At 43.2% G+C, this 23,076-nt stretch overlaps 1 protein-coding gene across 1 annotated transcript; it reads right to left on the bottom strand.

Annotated features, from left to right (window-relative positions):
- Positions 1–1,024: 1,024 nt before the first annotated feature.
- On the bottom strand, positions 1,025–18,716 carry LOC147731522 (uncharacterized). Its single transcript, XM_086954207.1, has 5 exons — positions 18,617–18,716; positions 17,210–17,635; positions 4,292–4,381; positions 2,644–2,769; positions 1,025–1,407 (listed from the first exon to the last, which is right to left on the bottom strand). The coding sequence occupies exons 1-5, from the start codon at positions 18,714–18,716 to the stop codon at positions 1,025–1,027; spliced, it is 1,125 nt and encodes a 374-aa protein (XP_086810333.1).
- Positions 18,717–23,076: the final 4,360 nt, after the last annotated feature.

Raw genomic sequence — 23,076 nt, 5'->3', positions numbered from 1 at the left:
ACCCCCGTTCCCATCAATTCATCAAACCCTAACCCTCTTCCCCCGGGCTGTGTGGTTTTATATTGAGGTGTGATGTTACTACATTAAATATACACCAACAATTGATCACACGCTTGGTGGGGCAGATGTGGTGAAACCAACGCTAATGGAATCAAATGTCAATGAGGCAGGGCGAGGATCTTCTTCTGCTTGCCCACCCAAGCTCACTTTATGTCATAGTGTAAAAGGCAATTAATTTCCCCAAGTGACCTAACGAATAAATGTAAATCATTGCTGGCATTGTTTGAATTTAATTTTAGAGCATTTACGTTTACGATTTGTATTGTGTTTTAATGACTCCAACGCAACTACAGTTATCTTCTTCTACTTTTTCATTGATTTCTTTGAGTTCATTTAGCAGTTGCAATATTGTTTGTATTTTTTGTCCGTATTATGTACTACTTTTCTCACATTCTTTCTCAGGCAAATGACTGTCTCTTTGTTTCTGTTTTCCAATGCTAGTGCCAGTGTCTTGGAGTCTAGTCTACTACTATCACACAACCACGGCATATTCTCCGTTGTCTTGGGAAACCATGCAGCCCTTGCGGTGCCAAACGTAAACATCATCAATCACAGGTAAGAAGAGAAGTTTGCTGGGAGGTATAATGGAGGAGAGGCTGGTAGTACTAATAGGACAAATATAACTGAGTGAGGGGCACAGCATCTATCTGTTTGCATGTTACACATGTAGTCAGTTAATTAAGTATTTCAATCAAACACTGGCCGCTGCCCTGCATCTAGAGTAAACCTTGTGACGTACAACAGTAACCCACCACAAAACAACATCATATCATATCTGTGTAAGTTGAGAATAAATAACATTTATTCAAGTATAAAAATATCCTCCTATCCTACCCCTATCCCCACCTTAACCCCAACCAATGTCCAAGTCCAAAGAATGTTCCACAAAAATAACCACAACACCCAATTCCCACCCACCAACAAAAGTTTTAAAAAAGGGGCAAATCAACAGGGTCCGGGTCCATTACAGTTGGCGGGCTTTAAGGTGTTTGTCCACAATGATCTTTACGCGCTCCTCTAATTGGTTCTCCAGCTTGGCCATCCGGAGGAGAAGTTTTTGCCGAAAAGCACGGCACCTACATTTGCATCCATTGTGTGTGGGGGTGGCAGATGTTAAAGGCCGGCGGTGAGCGGCTGCCTGGCCACGGCGCCGTACTCCTGCAGGTGGAGCCTTGCTGGGGCCAGACGCATTGGAAGAGGCAGCAGCTGCTGCCGCCGCCTCTTCCTCCTCCTCCTCAGCCTCAGCCACCAGCTTGCGGTACTCCTCCACAATGGCCTGCAGTTTCCTTGGCCGGGCCCTATCTGCAAACTCCTTCCGCGATGGTTTTGAGGAAGGAGTATGAGTATCTATAAAAAAAAAAAAACAGAATTGTAACTGAAACCCTTCATAATTAATTCAACAGTACATTGTGGCATAGTAGCACTACCAAGCGCAGTACATACAATTGGTGTCAACTGTTAGTATCTATCTAATCTGTCCTCCTGCTTCCCCTGCCTGTAGCATTTGTTGAAGTTTTTTCCGGCATTATACTTGCCCTTGTACTGGGTGGCCTTGAGTACACATAAGAAGAACAAAAGTCTTTTTTGTATCTCCTTTTATTTTTTCAAAGTAAGACTCTGCTTCCAGTGACAGTCTTCACCTATGATGAATATACAAATACATTTAGGGGGCATCCACCCATTAAAAGTAAATGTCTATCATTCTTTATTATCGGCTTAGCTGGTTTCACTTTCACCAGCAACCACCCATGCGTCCACTCCTTCCTTGCCTTGGGTTTCATTGACACAAACTCCTCTCATGATTCTTGCTATCCACTGTATCCATGCACCCATATTCTTTTGCCCAACCAGGCCTGCATTTTCTTTGACCTTACAGTTCTACCCATCCTTTAACAACCCATGCATCCGATTCATATCAGCCATGTGAATGAACCTTCCAAAGTATCCTTCTATGGTAGTTAGTCTTATTATTACATCTCATTAGTCCTTCCTCCTTCCACCCTAGTTCACTTCTTTCCCTTTTTGTTCAACACATCCCTCAAGGTCATCTGATCTGACTTTTAGTCTTCTCCATAAGTTTCACAGCTGGGTTGGAGTCTGATGGAAGAGGCCTTGTTTACTCAACTCAAACTGGTAATGCTACAAAGGGTGTCTTCTTCAACCATTGTATATTGTCCAGTACAACTTCAAATTCATACTTTCTTAGTAAGTCTCATAGCACAGTGAGGGAAATGGGATGTATGACGTTACAACGCATACTTTTACTCCGCATACCATTACAACGCGGTATTCACAACGCATACCATTACAACGCATAGCGCTTTGGGGTGCTGGATAGTGGTAAGTATAATTTACTATTCTAACTCTAGTCCCCGTGGACCCTAGGGAAGGTGTTGGATAGTAAATTAAACTTACCTCTTATCCTAGAGCGCCCCCCCAGCGCAATGCGTTGTAATGGTATGCGTTGTAATGCCTGCGTTGTAGTGGTAGTGCGTTGTAAAAAATGCGTTGTAACAGGTGCATACCGGGAAATGTTCCCCTTCCACCTAGTAATGCAAATAAGTAATGAATATAACTTACCACCACCCACCGCTGATGTTTCCTCCCCCACTGGTGCTCCTGCAGGTGCCGCAGCCACTGTCCCCTCCTGGATGGCATTAGCATCGCCGCTGGCCCCGTCTGCACTGGTGGTTGGTAGTGATAGTGCACCTATAAAAGCAAGTACACCTTTTTAGATGCCTGCACACCTCCCCCTATTTTACTAGTTGTACTTTTTTCACCAGGAAGGAAGATTGAAAAAACTGTTACGTAAACATGAATCGTTGTGACAGTGTAACTAGTCCAAATTGCGTCCAATGTACAGCAGTCACATTAGACAGAGTTTAGTTTTAATTTGTTAGATGGTCCCTAGGGTCATCTTATCTACTCCTACTCTAGTCTTTGGAAAGTTAGCCTGAGCCATATAACCATTTTTAGATCTGTGTCTACTGCTTTGCCCATGTTACCTCGCAGCTTGTTGCACAGTAAGAAAGACACAATTGAGGCCACATGAGTGTCGCATACTATTGACAAACCAGTATTGTTAGTCCCTTTCGCTTATCCATAATTGTGCACTTTTTGCCATGTGATGACTGCTAAAAACTGGCATAGTTGTATTCACTGTCTAACGTGCAACATTTTTCTCATAGGCAGATGAGAAGAGAAGATTGCCTTCTACGAAACAAGGAATTTGCAGAGCTTTGAAAGATGCTTGTGTAACCACTAACAGTATACGTTCAACGGTGAGAGGTCTCCCACAATTTACACATTTCTCTATCGTGCACTTGATGTACAAAATGTACAGTATTTAATCTTCTTAATTTTGCATGTTGGAGCAGGATGTTTTTCATGGAAATACTTACAAGTTACAACAATACAAAGCTTGTTATTAAAAAAATTAAGTTTTTGAACTTGCACGTAGACTCTGTGGTATATTTTCAGTGTCTGGGGTGCTGTGGACTGAAACGAGTGAGTGAGCGAAAGGGTCTTCTTCTTCTGTTCTGGCTTGGGTTGTGTATTAAAATCATTGGGTATATATCTAACTATCTTCGTGTGGGGGTCGGAGTGGGACAAATGACTATGACCGAGACACTTAGGTAGGTAGACTAGACGGTCATTGGATTATGGGTTCTTCTGACTGAGTTCTGTGACCAGGGTGTAAGGTCCAACCTCCCTATCACCAACATCAACAACATCCTTTTTTCTTGTGCATAGTTCTGTATGTGTATGTGCAGAGAGAGAATAATAACCACAACAGTAGTAGAAGTATACTAACTTAACAAAAATTAGTAGGCAAACATCTGGTTGTGCATTTTTGTTGGTGGGAATTGACAAAGACTGGAGATTACAGAGGACAACGCAAAAGACAGGAGTGGACCCAGTGGCTACAGCTATTCTATCACAGCTTTATTCAAAAGAATACCTTAACTAAAGAGTGGCCAACATGGCAAGCTTAGCTACACACAGTCTAATAGTAGTAGCACAGAGAGTCTTGGGGCAGAGGCAGTTTGAAGGACCTGAAGGTCAGGGATGTCATTGGATAGTTACGCAAAATTTGGAAAACAAATTTAAGACCAAAGAAGGTTTTGCTAACATTGAATTAAGAAGGAGGATTAATAGGTTGGAAAAAATAAGGTGCGTTAAAAAGTTAGGGAAATATAATTGTTAATAATATAAGCACTGTAGGACTTACTGGGGCCAGAAGCAGGATCCGCGGTAGAGGAGCTCTCCTCCTGTGGTTGTCCCGCCAACTCGGACCCCGTCTTCTTGCCCTTGGGTGGTGCTGATCATGTAAGAAATAATAAAGAAAGAGAAACATTAAGTGCTGTGAAACAAAGGCCTCATTCAAAAATCCTCTCAAACGTTTTAGGGAACAACAATTCCAATAAAATTGACTTCGAAGTATAAATGACTACTGGCTTGCAAGATCCACAGACCGTCTACTTATAGAACACTAATTAAATGTGCCATAAACATTCTGATTGCAGAATACTAACGAAGCCAGTACCACCTGACCTACACCACCTATTCAAGAATCCAGACGGGCCAATTGTTCAGTAAGTCGGCATTTCAATTTTATTTTTGCCCGCAAACATGCATAGATGATGAGATGGAGGACACATGCATAAATTTGTACATACACATAATTGTTGGTTGCTTGCGTCAGAACTGCTACTGAATCACCTGACCATGCTATTGCTGTGCTAAGCCTACCACTTAGTAAACACACTCAAACCGGTTCTATGGAGGGGTGGGGTAAATAAGAACTAACTAAGCATTCAGTGACAGAGGAGGCGCCATACAGACCGTTAAAAAATATGAAGTAATACTATCCATCAACCACTATTTCACTAAAGGACAATGGGACTAGACTCTAGCAATAGCATCAACTAACTTCCGTTCTCTAAAAACTCTAACATCAATAATCAGCAGCCCAAGCTAGCGCTAAGTTAAAAACCAGTAAGAGAAGTGGCGAGCAGCGCCTGTGTCATACAATAACAGAAGAATTTGGGACGGAATTGATCTGCAATGTAACTAAGCGCACCAGCAACCGTGTTACTTATTCATCTAAGAATTATACACAATACTTATACTACTATAATATATATTAAATTATTAATATTACTAGCTACTCACCAAGCCCCACGACTTCAACACCTATCAGGTCCAACAGGTCCTGCTCCCTGTCCAGAGTGTCTTCCCACCGATGGGCCAGCTGCTGGTGGGTGCGCCGGATTTCTGAGCGACGGTAGGCTGCCCGGCGCACCTTCGCCCACCGGCGGTGACGCTCCTCTGGCAGGTAACCGGACCCTGGCCTGCCACCTGCTGCCAAGGTCAAGGGGAGGTGGCGCTGGATGAAAAAAACCAGGGCGGCCACCTCCACCTCCCCGAAAAGATTCCGGGCCTGCACCCCTGCAGGTTGCATTCTGCCGCAAGGCAGATAGCTCTTGGGCGCAGGCACCTTGCCCTTCGAGCCGGTTCTGCTGCTCCCCTTTGCCATGGTTCTGGGGTGGAGGTGGAGGTGGAGGTGGAAAAGAAAAGTTAGAACAAAAGGAAAAAAAGTTAGCGGGAAGAAGTAGGAGCTTAAATAAAGAAGTAAAATAAAACAGTAGAAAAGCTAAAAAAAGGTGGAAAAGTAGAAATAAAATGCAAAATATAAACTTAGGGACAGAGAGAGATAGATGAGAAGTAAAAAAAGTAAGAAAAACTGTGAAAATAGGTCAAGATTGAAGAGATATAAGGTGGATAGAAAACTAGGCCCAGAACCATAGCATAGAGTGTGAAAAACAAGATGGCCGCGCCCATCACGACCACATGGGTAAGTCGCGCGAGATTTCTCGCGAACACGCACTTTGTCAGTGTGATCAAGTAGTTGTGTTCCCGAACAAGACGTGCACCGCGCGAACGCGTTATTCGCGACCCGGTAGAGGAAGTAGGGGACGCGGGCGGGTGGGACAATTGAAAAAACAAGATGGCAGCGCCCATAGCCCACCACATGGGTAAGGTCGCACGCTACAATACCCCGAAGATGCAGACAGCGCCCCGAACACGCACTACGCGTTCCCGAGCAAGAAAAACAGCTCGCGAACGGGACCAGCAAGCTACTACGCAAGCTTGCGAAGCTACGCGAAGCTCGCATTTTGAGAGAACGGCTTCGCGTAGCGCGACTACACGTACTACGCCCACCCTTAAAAAAAATATGAGTATGTTGCTGGAGATGTGGGCCGCCATGCCACCAATGTACTTACCGGGGTAGGTTAAACACCCATTATTCCGCATCTTTCTTTCCGCATACCATCACTCCGCATACTTTCATTACGAAAGTACCATGACTCCGCAATGCCATTATAACGCATGGCATTACATTTTATATGCTTTTACCACACATATATTTACAACGAAATTCGTTGTAAATGCATGAATGGTAAAAACATGTTTTTTTTATGTTTGGATAAGGTAAGTAATGGTATAGGGTTATATGCTTTGGGGTACTGAGGTATATGTTTTGGGGTGCTTGGGTATTTTAAGGGTTCAGATATAGTTTTGGGTTATGGGGTACAAGGGTATTTTTAGGGTTTAGGGATAGGTATGGGTTTTGGGGTACAGGGGTATTTTTAAGGTTCAGGGCTAGGTTTGGGTTTTGGGGTATAGGGGTATTTTTAGGGTTCAGGGGTAGGTTTGGGTTTTGGGGTACAGGGGTATTTTAAGGGTTCAGGGATAGGTTTGGGTTTTGGGGTACAGGGGTATTTTTAGGGTTCAGGGCCAGGTTTGGGTTTTGTGGTACAGGGGTATTTTAGAGGTCAGGGGTAGGTTTGGGTTTTGGGGTACAGGGGTATTTTTAGGGGTCAGGGCTAGGTTTGGGTTTTGGGGTACAGGGGTATTTTTAGGGTTAAGGGCTAGGTTTGAGTTTTGGGGTACAGGGGTATTTTTAGGGTTCAGGGATAGGTTTGGGTTTTTAGGTACAGGGGTATTTTAAGGGTTCAGGGGTAGGTTTGGGTTTTGGGGTACAGGGGTATTTTAAGGGTTCAGGGATAGGTTTGGGTTTTGGGGTACAGGGGTATTTTTAGGGTTCAGGGCCAGGTTTGGGTTTTGTGGTACAGGGGTATTTTAGAGGTATGGGGTAGGTTTGGGTTTTGGGGTACAGGGGCATTTTTAGGGTTCAGGGGTAGGTTTGGGGTTTGAGGTACAGAGGTATTTATAGGGTTCAGGGCTCGGTTTGGGTTCGGGGTTGCAGGGGTATTTTTAGGGTTTAGGGATAGGTTTGGGTTTTGGGGTACAGGGTATATTTATAGGGTTAAGATGGGTTAGTTTTTAAGGGTGTTGGGGTATTTTAAGGAGTATGGGTGGGTTATGATTATGGGGTGCAGGGGTATTTAAAGGGAGCAGGGTGGGATTAACACACAATATGAGACATGGCATGAAGGCCGGAATGTACCACACGCCCCCAGCATTTGTCACACCCCAGCACACGCCCACAGCACAATGCAGACACGCCCACAAGGGACTACTTTGCTGACACGGTTCTTTTACCTTTTCAATGTATATGGTGGGCGTCTGCATAGCCTATGTCCTTCTGCTGCGACTGCCCTTTCCAACGCTGTATTGGGTGTTGCGATTGGTGCTGTGGTCCCTGAGATTACCCGCCTCAATGGGTTGGGCTCTCTCTTTATAATATTAGTATGGATTGTATAAGAGTAATTATATGTTAGTATCTGTATGAATAAGTGAGTTTGTATGTGTATAACTGCATAGGTGAGTCAATAGAATTGTGATTGTTTCTTTGCAGGACTGACTAGATGTATGAGTAACTCTGGATGAGTGGAGGTGTATGAGAGTTTATACAGGTGTATGAGTGCCTTTAATAGTGGTGTATTGATGATTAACTGCATGTATGAGTGACGTTATGGGTGAATGAGAGGATGTGTGTGTAGACCCAGGAATCAGTGAGTGTGTACGTAGTAACTGGTATTTGTGCCTCTATTGTTTCGAAAATGGTAGTCTGTATTTTAAAGTGGATGTATCAAAAGTTTTATTAAACTGTGAGGAGGTACATCAGATGTTCATGTGGATGATGTTGTCAGTGATGTCACCAGTGATGTCATTTGAGATGTCATCAGTGATGTCACTGACCATATCATAAATGATGTAATATGTGATGTCATCAGCAGTACATGCCGGGCGCGAGTTATAGTTAGCTCAACTAACTATAATGGCAGAATTTCTATGGTTTTGTATGAGTGAAATGTCCAACTAAATATAACGACCCTGAAACCTATGGTTTTTTTCCGTGAATTTCAAAGGTTTTTTAAATACTAATTTGTAACTATGACGTCCCTGAAACCTATAGGTTTTTCAGTGAATTTCAAAGGTTTTTTAAATGCTAATTTGTAACTATAACGTCCCTCAAACCGATGTTTTTTCTCAGTGAATTTCAATGTTCCAATGTACGACTAACTCAGTGCACGATAACTCATCACCACTTGGCCTTATTGAGACACAATTCAATAGATAAAACACATTGGTTCGAGTGCAGCCCCTCCCCGGACCACGCATCAACGCAGGGTATGTACACGCTGAGCGCCAAAGCTACTACTAACTCAGTGCACCATAAGTCATCGCAAGGCAGACTGAACAGTTTTATGTCAGTAGTGAGGCATACTATCACTCGAAAATCACCCAAAAATACTTTGAACATAAAAAGAACAGAACAATCGAAGTACATTAATGATAACAATCTGGTGATTTTGAAGATATGGAAAGCAAATATGGAAATACAATATGTTACGGATAACTGAATGGCTGTTTCTCACTATATCACCTAATATATTACCAAGTATGAGAAGACAGAATTGAAAGAAATCTGGGAAGAAATTTCACAAGGCAAGACACTTAGTTAAAAATTATGCAGCTTTACCTTGAAGATGCTTTCACGTCGAGAAATTAGATCCTACATATGTTCGCATCAATAGACATCTGCAAGTTTATATTCAAAGTCAAGAGGAATCATCTGGATAAGTCTAGATCTTGCTGTGGCACGAAATCGAGTTTTAATATAAATGATATAAAGCAAGTTTGTAATGATATAGAGTTATGTTTCTTTTGTAGTCAAGAGAAGTGTACAGAAATTAACAGTTTGATAAGTGTTGAAGAAGAGATGAAAGATAATAGTGATGTGAAGTTTCAAAAAGAAATAACAAAGTTTAAAGTAGTTTCTGGTGAAGACCCCAACTAAGTATAACGTCCCTCAAATCTACACAATATCCTTTTAGTATCCTCGCTCCAAGAACTTGTTCTACGTCAGTTACAGATTTACTATAATGACCAAATTCATCTTGCAAGTCCAAACGAACACTGAATGGCAGTCTACACCGCAGACAGCAGAGCTCAAAATTTTAACTATAATGTCTCTGAAACCCACATATTTCGACAGTGTATTTAATAAATGTTTCATATTTTGTCCCATCCACATACACTGCAAACAGCAGGGCTCACAATTCACATTGAGTCGCAATAGCAGATGACACAGTCCAACAGGCAAGAGACATTGCTCCCAGTGCGGCCCCCCCCAGACCACGCATCAACGCTGACTGAGCAAATGCTAAATGCTTCCGATGCCCCAACATCAGTGGAGCACAACTCATGCACCCTTTCTGATACAATATTTTGTGTATAATTTTACATCTGCTGTCCTACCTCAATGTATCACAAGTCATGAACCCTTTGCGATAGAATCTTTTCTCTATGATTTCATAGCCGGTACCCGTATCATAGTGCAGCACAAATTATTGACCCTTTATGATTGAATCTCTGTGTCTGATCCAATGATTACTGTTGTACTTGTTGCCATCACCAACCATTAACGGAGGGTTGGCTTACAATCACCCCACACGCAGCTACAACAGATGTCACTGGACACGTGACCGACCCTGTTAATAAAAAGGAGTCGAGCGCACGTACCTGTACCCAGTTGAACTATCTATCTGTGTCCGTGTGTTCATTATGTATGCAACATTCTGCCCCTAGACCCTACCACATTACATAGTGCTCTGGACAGCGTATGCAACCATCTTACCTTTGACACTGGGGGAAAACTTTAGTACAGGAGAGTTTATACTGAATTTATAAGTGTGTCTGGATCGTCAGAGTGATTGTATAAGTACATATGTTGGCGCAGCCTAACTTCGACAACAAACTTGTCTCTATTTGGCTGCCCTCCATGTGACAAAAAAATGAAACTTCAACTTTCCATGGCCCTGTATTGCTAAAGCTACAACACTCCACTGAATGTGCAATAAACATTCATATCCACACTGATGTCTCCTGTCCACTATCTTTCTTGTGTGCAATTATAGATGAATATAGGGACAGTAATTCTCTGTACCTTCCAAGTTGGCCATACTGTGGGACTTGGCTCACAGAGTGACACTTTGGATAGCACTCCAACACGGACACCCGCATCCAGTGTTGTCAGATTTTAAAGATTTCTATAGCCCAAAGCCAACCAAAAGGTAGCCCAATATTGCTACTTTAGAGAAGGAGAAGCAGGGACAGCATCAAGCAGGCGGTGAATGCATTGGAATTGATGTTGCAGCAGTATGCAAGTAAATATTTGTCTAAGAAAACGCTTTAACGTACTACTTTGCAGGAAATATATATTTATAATCTGGCAACTAGCACAAACCAGAATTTTACAACACAACCGGAAAAATATAGCCCAATTGTGTGTGATCTAGCCTAATCTGGCAACACTGATGCCACAGCCACTCCCTCACGGCTGGTATACACTCACACCAAACCCATCCAGCAAAGGCATCACAGGACATGTGACCCTGCTAATAAAAAATACTGTATGCACGTGCTCTGCACCATTTTAGAGTTTAGAGTACGTGGTCTCACTTCTTACTGAGTTAGAAGCACTGCAAGCACTGAGTGGGTGTACAACCTGCGATGATTAAAGGTGCACTAGTATGTCCTCTGCCATGGCCACATCAAGACTCAGTAGCAAATGTGAGACCTATTACCTTGCATAACGGAGCTGCATGATGTTGAGAGTGCAGTGACCACGAAAAGGTGAGCAGAGAGGCCTTGGTTTGCAGAGTCGCGCTGATAACTCTGGGTGGCGGGAGTGGATGGGGCACACCACTATGAATGCAGAAAGAGGGCAGAGCGATTTAGGCATACGCACTCGTATATACTCTGCCACAGCATTGGATTGGTAACACGAGCACTGGTGCAATGCCCGAGGGGCTGTTGCTGAGTTCCAACTATTGGCTCTCACAAATCGTGGTTGCCTTGCGTCCCTTTTGGAATGTTATGTTTTGAATGTGAAAAGGTTGCAAGGTAGAAGTTAACAGGGGTCAGTCATTCTTCCTTTATTCTTGCTGCTTACAAAACATGTTCTGAGGATAAACCAAGTTTAGAGAATTACCGTCTCTGTATTTTCATTCATGCATACTGGTCTTTCTTACAATTACTATTTCTGTACTATCTTTCAGATGTGGGAGCTTGAGGGTACACTATGTCCTGGCAAGTGGTTGGAGATACACTGTTGAGACAAAGGTGAGCTGCTATGATTTTCTCCAGTGTCACTCTCTCACTCTCTCTCCTTTGATGGATGCTTGACGTACAATCTTATCGTGCTTTTTATCTAACCGGCTCTGATTCACATATTGACTTCCCCCGCCAAACACCACCAGAGCTGAACACGTGTAGAACCTGCAAAGATGCGTGGCCATCCTGGCAATCAACACCTAGCCTGAATTGTGAGCTCTGTTCACCCCGTGTACTGAGGCTGAGGAGGTTCCTACGGCAAGTGGTCGATTCTCTTTGACAGATGTCGGTGGTGGAAGGTGAGCAGAGAGGCTTGTTTGCACAGCAGCGGGGACTCACCTGAGAACACTTTCTCCAGTGTCAACACTCACTCTCCATCTCTTCTTTTCTATCTCTCTCACTCTTTCTTTCTTTCTCTGTCACTCTTTCTCTTTCTCCATCTCTCTCACACTGTTTCTCTCTTTCTATCTTCCTTATATCTAACTCCTCCTCTTTTTCTATCTCCTTATTTTTCTTTTTCTCTTGCAGGCTGTGATTCACAAATTGTCGAGGGATGACACACCAGGGATATACATAGTTTTATTTGTTGTTATTTTGTTTTAATAAAATGTTTTACACACATAGTTTTATTTGTTGTTTGTTTTAATAAAACTTTTCATATGTAAATCCATACAAGACTAGGGGGCATATTACCAAGGGCCATATTGCCGCTTTTGCTGGACTTTTTCCCGCTAAAGCGGCGATAATTTTATCACCCAATTACCAAGCTGTCGCTAACACCAGTTAGCGACAGCTTGTAGGCGATAGCGAGCATTTTGGTGCCCGCTTTGCATGTCAGCGATAATTATCGCTAATGACATGCAAAGTGGGTGTGCCAAAATGTTAGCGACTGAAAACAGTTGCTAACATCGCTATCGCCTATTACCTACAAAGGTGAAGCAATGGAAATATTTGCGCTAAGCGCGAATATCTCCAAAAGCTAACGCCTGCTAATACCAGTTCTTAGCTATGTTATCCAATGGGAGGCGGATAACATGGCTAAGAGCTGTTTCACGCTAATGCGTGAATATCGCTGTATTGTCAGCGATATTCACGCATTTCGCCAGATTTTTATCGTTTTTGAGATAAACCTTGCTAATAGCAAGTAATCTCAGCGATAAAAATTGGTGAAGCGCGGCGATAATAAGTTGGCCGCTATCCCTACTTAGCGATAAATATCGCTGTTTGTAGGTAATATGCCCCTAAGTTTCTTATGTATTGAACCTTACAAGCATATCTTTTATTTAAAACTGCAACACCAGCCGATTTGTTAGGCTCCACATTTAAAAACGTTCCTGTCACATTTGTTTGTGGGGGGTGAGTGGGAATGGCAGACAAGTAGCTGCTGCTGGGGGATGTCGGACTAATGTTGAGTGTCCCACCTGCATCACCGACCTGCAAGCTGGCCGGGCTGCTCCTAAAAATGGGGGCCCGAGAAGTCGCACCGGAAGAGCTGCGAGCCCACCAGTGGTTCGCAGAGGGAGACTTGAGGGTCCAAGAAGGTTGTTGACGGTATGGTGGTGATGTGGGAAGAGGGCACGTTACCTGCTGATGTGAGGAGAGACACTGAGCAGACCTAGTAAGTCGGGGGTTTTCTACACTGCTCCCTTCTCTTGTTTTACCTTAGTTTGTCAGTTTTCAGGTGACTCGCTTCTACCGAGCCACAAGATGGCTGCCAACATTTCCTGGTTTGGAGTGCTAGCAGCCAATCACAGTAAAGCTCGCACATGCGTCTTAAGTTCTGCCCAGATATTGAAACTTTTATTTTTTCTAATTTCTCAGCAACTATTGAATGGATTTACACAATTTTTCAAAAGGTCGCTTTCTGACCCAAGCACTACCTTTCTGACAAATTCGGAGTAATTCCATTCAATAGTTTCGGCTGTAGCCTTGCACAAAGTTTCCTATGGAAAAATTATTTTTTATTTTTTCACTGTTATTTTTTGAACTTCTCAAAAACCACTGAACGGATTTACACCGTTTAAAAAAAGGTCGCTTTCTGAACCAAGATCTACCTTTTTGCCAAATTTGAGGTAATTCTGTTCAGCAGTTCGGGCTGTAGCTCGTCGCAAACTTTCCTATGCAAATTAACATGGAGAAAACCCACCTAAACTTTCAGGATAGGACCTGACCTGGAATGCGAAGGGAGGCAGTATCCACGAAGGACACGTGTGAAGCGGAATAGGCACGTTGCAATGACATTGAGCCCCTGCCCACTGTGGTTTTATTGGTTTTATTTTCTGGCAACTTTGAAAAACGGACTCACTTGAGAGTAAATACTAGGCACCACAATATCCAGAAAGCCATGCCTGTGGCCACGCCCACAGGGGCTAAGATGTAACTATTTAATTGGTGCAAGTTTGCCGTGCACGAGTTGACTGGCTGCCACTGAGGAAGAGATTCCTATATCTCAAAACGCATCTGGCATCAATATTTAACAAGGAGGCTGGTGTCTGCGCTCGTGCTTTGTGCGATGTGATCTTGAATAAAGAAATGGATGCAAATTTCTGCCGGCTGGCTTCTCTCTGTTTTCTGGCTTCTTTGGATGGATATATATATATATATATATATATATATATATATATATATATATATATATATATATATATATATATATTTTTTTTTTTTTCCACACTTGTGCTCCTGCTGCCACGCCAGCCCTCAATCCTCAGCCAACACACGAGCAAGAACACGGAAGACCCAAAGTGCAGGTGAGTTTTTATTTTGCAGTACACCACGCCAGGATAACGTTTCGCCCTACACAGAGGGCTTGGTCACATGGCGCACTGAAAAAAGTTGCGTGAATTTAAAGTGCTATTGCAGTAACAACGACATCACTGATTGGTTGTAGCTTAATCAGTGAAAATATACAACACCATTGTAACAGTAATTTCTTTACAAGTGATAAAAGGGCAAAAGCGGCAGTATTGGGCCAATGCATGGTAATACCTGTATGAATACAGTTTCATTATCCGGTAAAATCTATGAGAAGTTTGTAAACGAGGGACCATCTGGGTATTCCCACAATATATAGTAAGTTTGTACAGATTTATCAACAAATTTCATATATTTACAATTTGTGCAAAAAATGTAGCAGCAACACTGTGTGCAACCTGGCTATTGAGTAATCACTGCATAAATGCAATAGCCCCTTATGTACAATACGAGAGTCCTCACGACTTCCTAATAAAATATATACAAAAATTTCATCTATATACATCTATATACAATAGGAATCTTACATACCATTATCAGTAATCACCTTTGGAGTATTGACTGGTAATGTAACACCGGATAACAAGAAAAGGGCCTAAAATAGTATATGCCCTACAACTTTTACAAGCACCCTACTAAGATTACTAGTACCAACTATGCCCATGACGTTAGTTACTAACACCCTAACTAACAAGTGAAGGTTAAAAAACATTGTTTTTTGATTCTTACTGAGTATAAGATTGTAAGTTACAGCTAACTCAGCTATGGAAGAACTAATACAGTAACTGATAGAACAACTCCCTAATATAGGATACAGGCGCGCGGCCAGCAACATGCAGCACTAAGATGGGGGGTATTGACGAGGTACTGAGGAGATAGACAGAACTATAAACATGTATAAAAGTCCTCTGTGGAATTAAGACCATTGGGGCTTTTGCTGTCCATCTCCAGGATGTATCTGGTCTCAAGAGCCCTCAAGATCCCTTCTCGGTTACCTCCCCTTCTGAGTGGACCTATAGCGTCAATCGCATAATATTTAAGGAGCCCACTGTTATTGTTATGGAACTCCTTAAAGTGCCTGGCTACTGGGTATGTGGCATCATTTGTGTTGATTGCTCGGATGTGCTGGAGCACCCTCTTGTGTACCTGCAATTTGGTACTACCAATATATTGCAGGCCACACGGGCACTCCAGCACCTACACCACATACTCTGATTTACAGGTTAGTTGCTTGGTAATTTTACGGGGCACTGTAGAAAATGCTGTCAAGAACTCGGTTTTGTTAAGTCCCTGAGAGCAAGCCTTGCAGCTAGAACACTTTCTAAAGGCTTGCTGCTAGCCAGTTTTTGGGAGGGATCACTTCCGGGCTGGATTTAACCAGGGCATCTCGCAACGAAAACGCCTTCCTGAAGGTGATCGCAGGTCTATTGGGCATGTGTTCTCCTATAACTGTATCTAGTTTAATTAGATTCCAGTGCTGATTTATGATTTTTCTCAGCGCCCCATGTTGACTGTTATAGGCCCAGATGAGTCTGACTGGTTGCTCATTGCTGGCTGCAATGGTTCTCTGAGATTTCCGATGGGTCAGTGCATCAGTACGGGATAGGGCATTGGCTTTCCTGATTGCTGTATCAATGAGATGTTCTTCATAGGCCCTAGCAAGAAACCTTTCTTTACTCGCCGCTTGTGCCACTCTGCAATGAGATTCTGTACTACAGACCCGCCGAATTCTAAGCATCTCCCCGTAGGGGATGCTACGAATTAAATGCGGGGGATGGTGGCTTTCAGCATGCAATATAGTATTGCCCGCAGTGGGCTTCCTATAAAGCTTGGTTTCTAGCTTGCCCTGACTGACCTCCAGAGTAACATCAAGGAAATGTGCTGTTTCCTGACTGATATGCGATGTGAAAGACAGGTTATATGAATTGTTATTCAAAACATCAATGAAACTGGTAGCTTGCTCATGGGTTCCACGCCATATCATTAGGATATCATCGATGTATCTATACCATCGAATGATATGGCGGGTGCAGATGTCTTGGTGAATACCATTGAGGACCTGTCTCTCCCAGTACCCCATGTGCAGACAGGCATAACTCGGAGAGAAACAGGCCCCCATGGCAACCCCTCTGACTTGTTGGTAATAGCGGTTCAGGAACATGAAATAGTTGTGATGCAAACAAAAACTCATCATAGCAAGCAACATCTTATTATGTTCCAATAGTTCGCTTGCCAAGAAAAAACTCTGAAGCCCTTAACCCATCTTTGTGTACAATGCTAGTATATAAAGATGACGCGTCAAGGGTAATCAGCCAGTAGTCATCACACCACTCAACATCAATTAATTTCCTCATCAGATCACTGGAGTCCTGAATATATGATGGCAACGCCAACACATGCTCCTGGAGGAACAAATCAATGTAAGAAGTGGCTTTCTCCAACAAACTCCCGCACGCCGAGATGATGGGTCTACCTGGCGGCCTTTTCGCGTCTTTGTGTACCTTTGGAATGAGGTACAACACAGGGGTTATGGGATGTTCATTTTTAAGACATTTCAATTCGTCCATGCTAATGAGTCCGCTGGAACGCCAACCCATAAGGAGAGAATGAAAGTCTGTTTGCGCTTTCTTGAGTGCATTTGCATCACAATTTCTGTAACAATCCGGATCATTGAGTTGGAGGTAGGCTTTATCAAGATATAATGTTCTTGGCCAAAGCACGATGTTGCCCCCCTTATCAGATTGCCTGACTATCATATTTCCATCCGCTCTGATTTTTTTGACCAATTTTTGATAGTTATTGTTACCATGATATTTGCCATAGTTGGATTTCAAGGTTTTCACATGTAATGCTTTCACCTGTTTCACAACTGCGTCTTGGAATATATCTATGTTGTCGTATGGGGTAACAGGGGTGAACGTTGAACGGGGCTTGAGATTGCTTAAGCCACCAATATGCATATTCTCTTGCCCCTGCGTACTCTGAGAGTCTGGGGCTTCTGCACGAAGAGCTGCCAGATCCTGCATAAGAGGGACATCATTCACCACCAACCCCCCAGGGGTATCAGTCGCCACCGCTTTTTTACCAGCATTGCGAGTTTTATTGTTGGCAAAGTGTTTTCTCAGCTTCAGTTTGCGTGTGAATTTAAAAAGATCTAGTCTCGTATCCACATAATTGAAGCTGCTGGGGGGGCTGTACGACAATCCTTTAGATAAAATATTGATTTCCAGGTCTGAAAAATTTGTGTCAGTCAAATTAATGATAGATAAGCCATTATCCTGTGCTTGCGCCTGATTCTTTGTTTGAGTTGCGCTATTTACTGCTTTTTGTTGGCATTATATATATATATATATATATATATATATATATATATATATATATATATATATATATATATATATATATATATATATATTGTTAGATTTGGGGGTGTCTAGTTGGCATGGGTGGGTACCTGTGACAAAAAGGGACCCTTGCGTCTAGTCAGGGTAAGGGGTACACTCCTAAAATAACCCCTGCTCACCCCCTTGGTAGCTTGGCACGAGCAGACAGTCTTATCTCAGAGGAAGTGTGTAAAGCATTTGTGAACACATACATTAATCAAGTGACAACACTACAGATGGACACCACACAGGTTGTATTATAAAAATAAGTATCTTTTATAGAGTTTTAACACAAGAACGGCAAAAATCCACAATACAATACTTAAATTGGTAGAATTAGCTTAGGTCTCTTAAGATGGTGAATGCGACACTCTGAGTTCAATATACCTTAAGATGCGAAAGTGTTGCAAGGACGGTGATGCATTGAAAATCTGGTGCAAAGAAATAAAGATGTTGTCTTCTTCTTGGTGCGATACGATGCGAGCTGCTACAGGCCCGGCGACATGCTTCCCGGTGATGCGGCGGCGTCTGCTGTGATGTCGATCCTCTATTCCAGTGATGCGCGGTGCTTCAACAACAATGTGAGCCGCGACAGGCCCTGCAACATGCTTCCTATTGATGCAGTGGAGTCTGCTGCGATGTTGTTCCTCTTCTCCTGCGATGTGCTGTGCTTCAACAACGATGCGAGCAACAACAGGCCTGCCACACGCTTCCCAGTGATGCAGTGGCGTCTGCTGCGACGTTATTCCTCTTCTCCGGTGATGCGAGGTGCTTTGTGGACCCTGCAATGACAACAGTTTTTCTGGGCCGCAAAAGGCCCTGCGACACACTTCCCGGTGATGCAGTGGCGTCTGCTGCGATGTTGATCCTCTTCTCCAGTGATGCAAGGCGCTCTCTCATTGTGAAGCTACAGCGGCAGTTCGGCGTCATGCTTCTTGCTCTTGAGTCGCGCTTCCAGTTCCTTGCCACACGCAGTTCCTCAGAAAGTCCATCAGAAATGCAGGCACTTCCAAAGAACTCGTAGGGAGCTGGGAGTGAAGTCTGTTGTCCCCTACATTTCTAGCCTTTCAGTCTGATCCTTGCCTCTTACCAAACACTCTGTTGTGTCCTGATCACTTTGTTGCCCTGCCCGCCCGCCCGTCTGCCTGTTACGGACGCTACTGACGCCAAACAGCCCTCGACCCGGCACCGCCCCTACGTCTGACGGCAGACGCCTGAACGCGCGAATCAGAGCCGCGAGCAAGCTTAGCAAGCCGCGAACTGAACCAAGTCGGTTGCATTTCACGCTAGTGGGGGGGAAGGCAGCCACACAGCCACTGTAATTGAGAAGCAGAGGTAGAAGGAGACGCGGAAGGAGATGCGGCACACCGTGGGGGTGTGCAGGTTGCCCCCTGCTTAATCTGCGGACCGTGGGGGTGTGGGCACAAAGGCTGATCTAGAAAAACACGCAGAGGTAAGTAGGAGAGTGGAGAGAAGGGAGGAGCACTGAATGCCTCTCCGAATTTGCGTGAACTTTGGGGCTGGTCTGGAAAGATTGATGGTTAAAGACATGGTGGTTTGAACTGATTTTAACCCCAGTAAAGAAAACCTACAGTGCACGTGCAGTGCACATGGGGTGACCAAGTTACCGGTCCATGACCCTGGCCACGCACGTAGTTGAACTTATTACACTTCCCTATATTAAACAGTCATGAAGGAAATTAACCCGGGGGAACTGTAACTGCACTGGGAAAATTCAATGATGGCCCCAAAAAAAGGGAATAAGCCTGCAGAACATATTTGAGACCAAGACTAAACGCAGCAAACACAGTAAGCCCGGTTACCTAGGAAGAGAGCAGTGGGAGCATAGAGATGACACCGGCGAAAGCAAAAAGGAAAGGAGCAAAGAGGATTAAAGTGGTGGGCAAAAACCCGGGAAACTCGATAAAGGAATTTGTGGGGAAACATTTTTAAAAAGTTTTTACGCCTGTAAGAAACCAAGAAAATGCAACAAGCAAGTTAGCGTCTCTTAACGGGAGTCCAGAGAGAGATGAGAATGCATGTACCTCCCTCCCCTTGCAGGTACATATGTCCAACTCCCTCAATAATGTCAATCAGTCGTTACAGTTATTATTGGACCATGGGGGGTTAGCGTAGCCAAGGTTGTCATCATCACCTCAAGATCCCTTTTTCTATGACTCGGAGAGAGGACCCTGGAACAGCCCGATTCCACTGGTCAGTCCAACTCCACTGGCAGGAAGTGAGAGAGTAACAGAAATCTCTTCAAGTAGTAGGACAAGCCAGAAAAGAAGGGAAAATAAAAGTCTGCCTGAAGCTCGAAATATCAGATTAAGTCGTTGTGCCGAATTGAATTCAACACCAGAGTTAAATCCAGAATCAAATCATGACCTTTCATCTATGTCTGCTTCCTCTATGTTGGATATAATGCTAATATTACAAAGGACTCTTCAAGGACTTTTAGTAGTAACTCTGTCTAATAATATCATTTAAAAAAATCAGAAAATTTATCTAGCCAAAATAGAGGGGGAGCTGCACGGGATTAGATCCCATATGCCAGATATGGTAAGAGAAATCCCTGATCCCGAGCCCCAAATGCAGGTACAGGGGGAAACTGGAAAATCTCCTAAAGGAAGCGAGCAGAAGCCAAATATGGCAGGTAATATTCCTAACCCCGACCCTGACCCCCGGGGGGAGGGACAGATTCGAACTGACATACCACACAAAGAGAGTCATCAGGTATATATCTCAAGGTGGCCTGTGAGGATAATAAGAAGAGCAGAACAGACTAGACAGACTAGACGTGGACAAACAAATAGATCAAGAAGCGCAGAAAAAAAATCAGCAAGAAAGGTGAGCCAAATCCCTGAGGAAGAATTAGGGGCGGAAAAGAAAGATGGTGAGAGAGGAAAGGGAACAAAGGGACACAACCCCCATATTAGTATATCAAAGAAGAAATCCCCAAAAAGGCAGGGAAAAACTGCACCCCCACATAATATCCCGATACCCCCGAAGAACTCAGATAATGATAAATCCTCAGCACAGACCAAGGTGCCTGGGAGACAGCTGGGAGGAAATCTGCAGGCCTTGGTTACCTGGGAGGGGCGAGTATATAGACCTAATAATCAAATAGATAAGGCCAATATGAAAGAACCTTCGGCTCCGATTAGGGCAACAAAAAAGGGCAACGAGAATAAGTGGTTATACCTTGAACAAATCCCGCTAAGGAAAGGGGGAAGAAGTTAGGAAAGAGGCTGCCATTAAATAGGTCACGACTCCTGCAAGAATTCACTAAATGCCAGAACTTGAAAACGATAGTAACAAATGACCTAAGGCGAGTGGGTTTCAGCCAAACTAGAGAAGGGAAGGAGTCACTAGAATTACGCTGTATTCAAATCTGGTAAAAGATACAATCAAGAAAGCAGCAAACGAGCTACAGGAGGAGGGAATTCGACTATTTGATGGGAATGAAGTATTAGCAGAAGTAGAAGGGAAGGGGTGGCAGGAAAAAAATTTCCTAAAATGTCATGCAGGTCTAGGAAAGAGACAGGTCAGATTATGTGATCATGAGGAAGAGGATGGTGCACTATTGGGTAACATCAAAATAGTAGCAAATAATTAAAATGTCGAACAGTGGTGCGGAAATTGGAGCAAGGAGGCAGGCCAGGCGGGGCCCTCATCAAGAACTTTTAAAGATCAGGGGGAGGAAAGTTGGTTAGATGATATCAAATAGGAAAAAGGTATGCCACATAGCATTAGACTAGCCTCCTGGAATATAAATGGCCTTGGAGATGAGGTGAAACAAAAAAACTAAGGGAAGTTGTAGAAGAGAAAGGACCAAGATTATAGGTATCCAGGAGACTTAGCTATGTGGCAAGACCCCAATTGTTGATGGTTTCTACCAGCTAAACCGACTATCAAAGAAATATAGATTTGGTCGCCCAGCTGGTGGAAAAATGACCCTGGAGTCAACCAAAATTATGAAGAAAGTAACCTAAATAACTGTGAAATGTAAATGGTTGCTGGTTTGTAGAATACTGTTAACAGGGTTCATTAAAATGGATACAATTCTGATTATAAATGTGTACATGCAATGGGCCTCTACAGAGCAATATGTGGAGGAAATGGTTCTTTTTAAAGATGATATGGATTTTCTTTGTTAAAAGTATTGCAAGGATATGATTATATTAATGGGCGATTTTAATCATAAACTACACCCCAAGAATGTAGACTGCTGGTTCCAAGATGTACTAGATGCATATGAGATTCCACAAGCTACCTTCCCAGAATGTGTAACAAGTGCTAAGGACATGCAGTTGGGAAATTTCTTGGGAGCTAAAAATGTCTTTTGTCTAAACGGAAGATGCCACTTAGACTGTCCTGTGAAAAAAACATTCAAGCTGGGTACTCAAATCTGCCCTATTGATTATGTTTTTATGGCACCCTGGAACTTCCAACTAACTACAGGGTTTAGGATCTTAAATAGAAGAGGAAGCAATCATAATGTGGTAGTCTTGGAGATCCCCGATGTACAACTGGAACACCGTCCAAAAGTGATGGAGCAACAGATGGATTATCCTAGACGTTGTACAACTAGGTTAACGGAAGAATATGCCTTTGGATTAATAAAGTTACAACAGGACCTAGATCTGGAGACAGTAAGTGGTCAGAGTCTAGATTGGTATGTAAAAAAAATTGAGGAGGTGGTTCTAACACTCAGTAAGGGATTGAAAAATGGAAATAATAGCAAAACTAAAACTAAAATGAGCAGTCTAAAGACGGAGAAACTAACTGGTTGGTTCACAAGGGAATGTCAGGAGAAAAAAAGAGAAGTGAGAAGAATGGCCCACCGTAAATCCCTAAAGAGGGACCAGGATAGTGGAAAAGCCTTAGTGGCCCTAAAAAGAGAATATAACATGCTAATCTGGAGGTCAAAAAGAGAGTTTAAAGAAGGTTGCTGGTTAAAATTACTCGAGGCAATCGAAACAAGTAACCTATGCCAGTTCTAGAAGCTAGTGCATTCAGGAGCAGACCAGCAGCCAGGGGCAATGAATTGTACAGTGGAAGAAGCCGCTTGGAAAGAATATTTACAGGACTTGTATAGCCCCGGGGTTAATCAGGAATAGAATCTGTACACAGACTGGAGCGGTCTGGTAGCAGATATAAAACCCGATTTCTCAGTCACTGAAGTTCAAAAAACGATAAAGGGCTTGAATCTTAAAAGAGCGGCAGGCCCAGATAATCTCCCGGCACAGATAATTAAAATGCAATCAGACTGTTGGGCGGAATTCTT

This window comes from Lissotriton vulgaris, chromosome 2_1, assembly GCF_964263255.1.
Source record: "Lissotriton vulgaris chromosome 2_1, aLisVul1.2, whole genome shotgun sequence".
In the NCBI taxonomy this organism is placed as follows: domain Eukaryota; kingdom Metazoa; phylum Chordata; class Amphibia; order Caudata; family Salamandridae; genus Lissotriton; species Lissotriton vulgaris.
The sequence above is the reverse complement of the archived record's forward strand: the minus strand, read 5'-3'. Positions and strand labels throughout refer to the sequence as shown.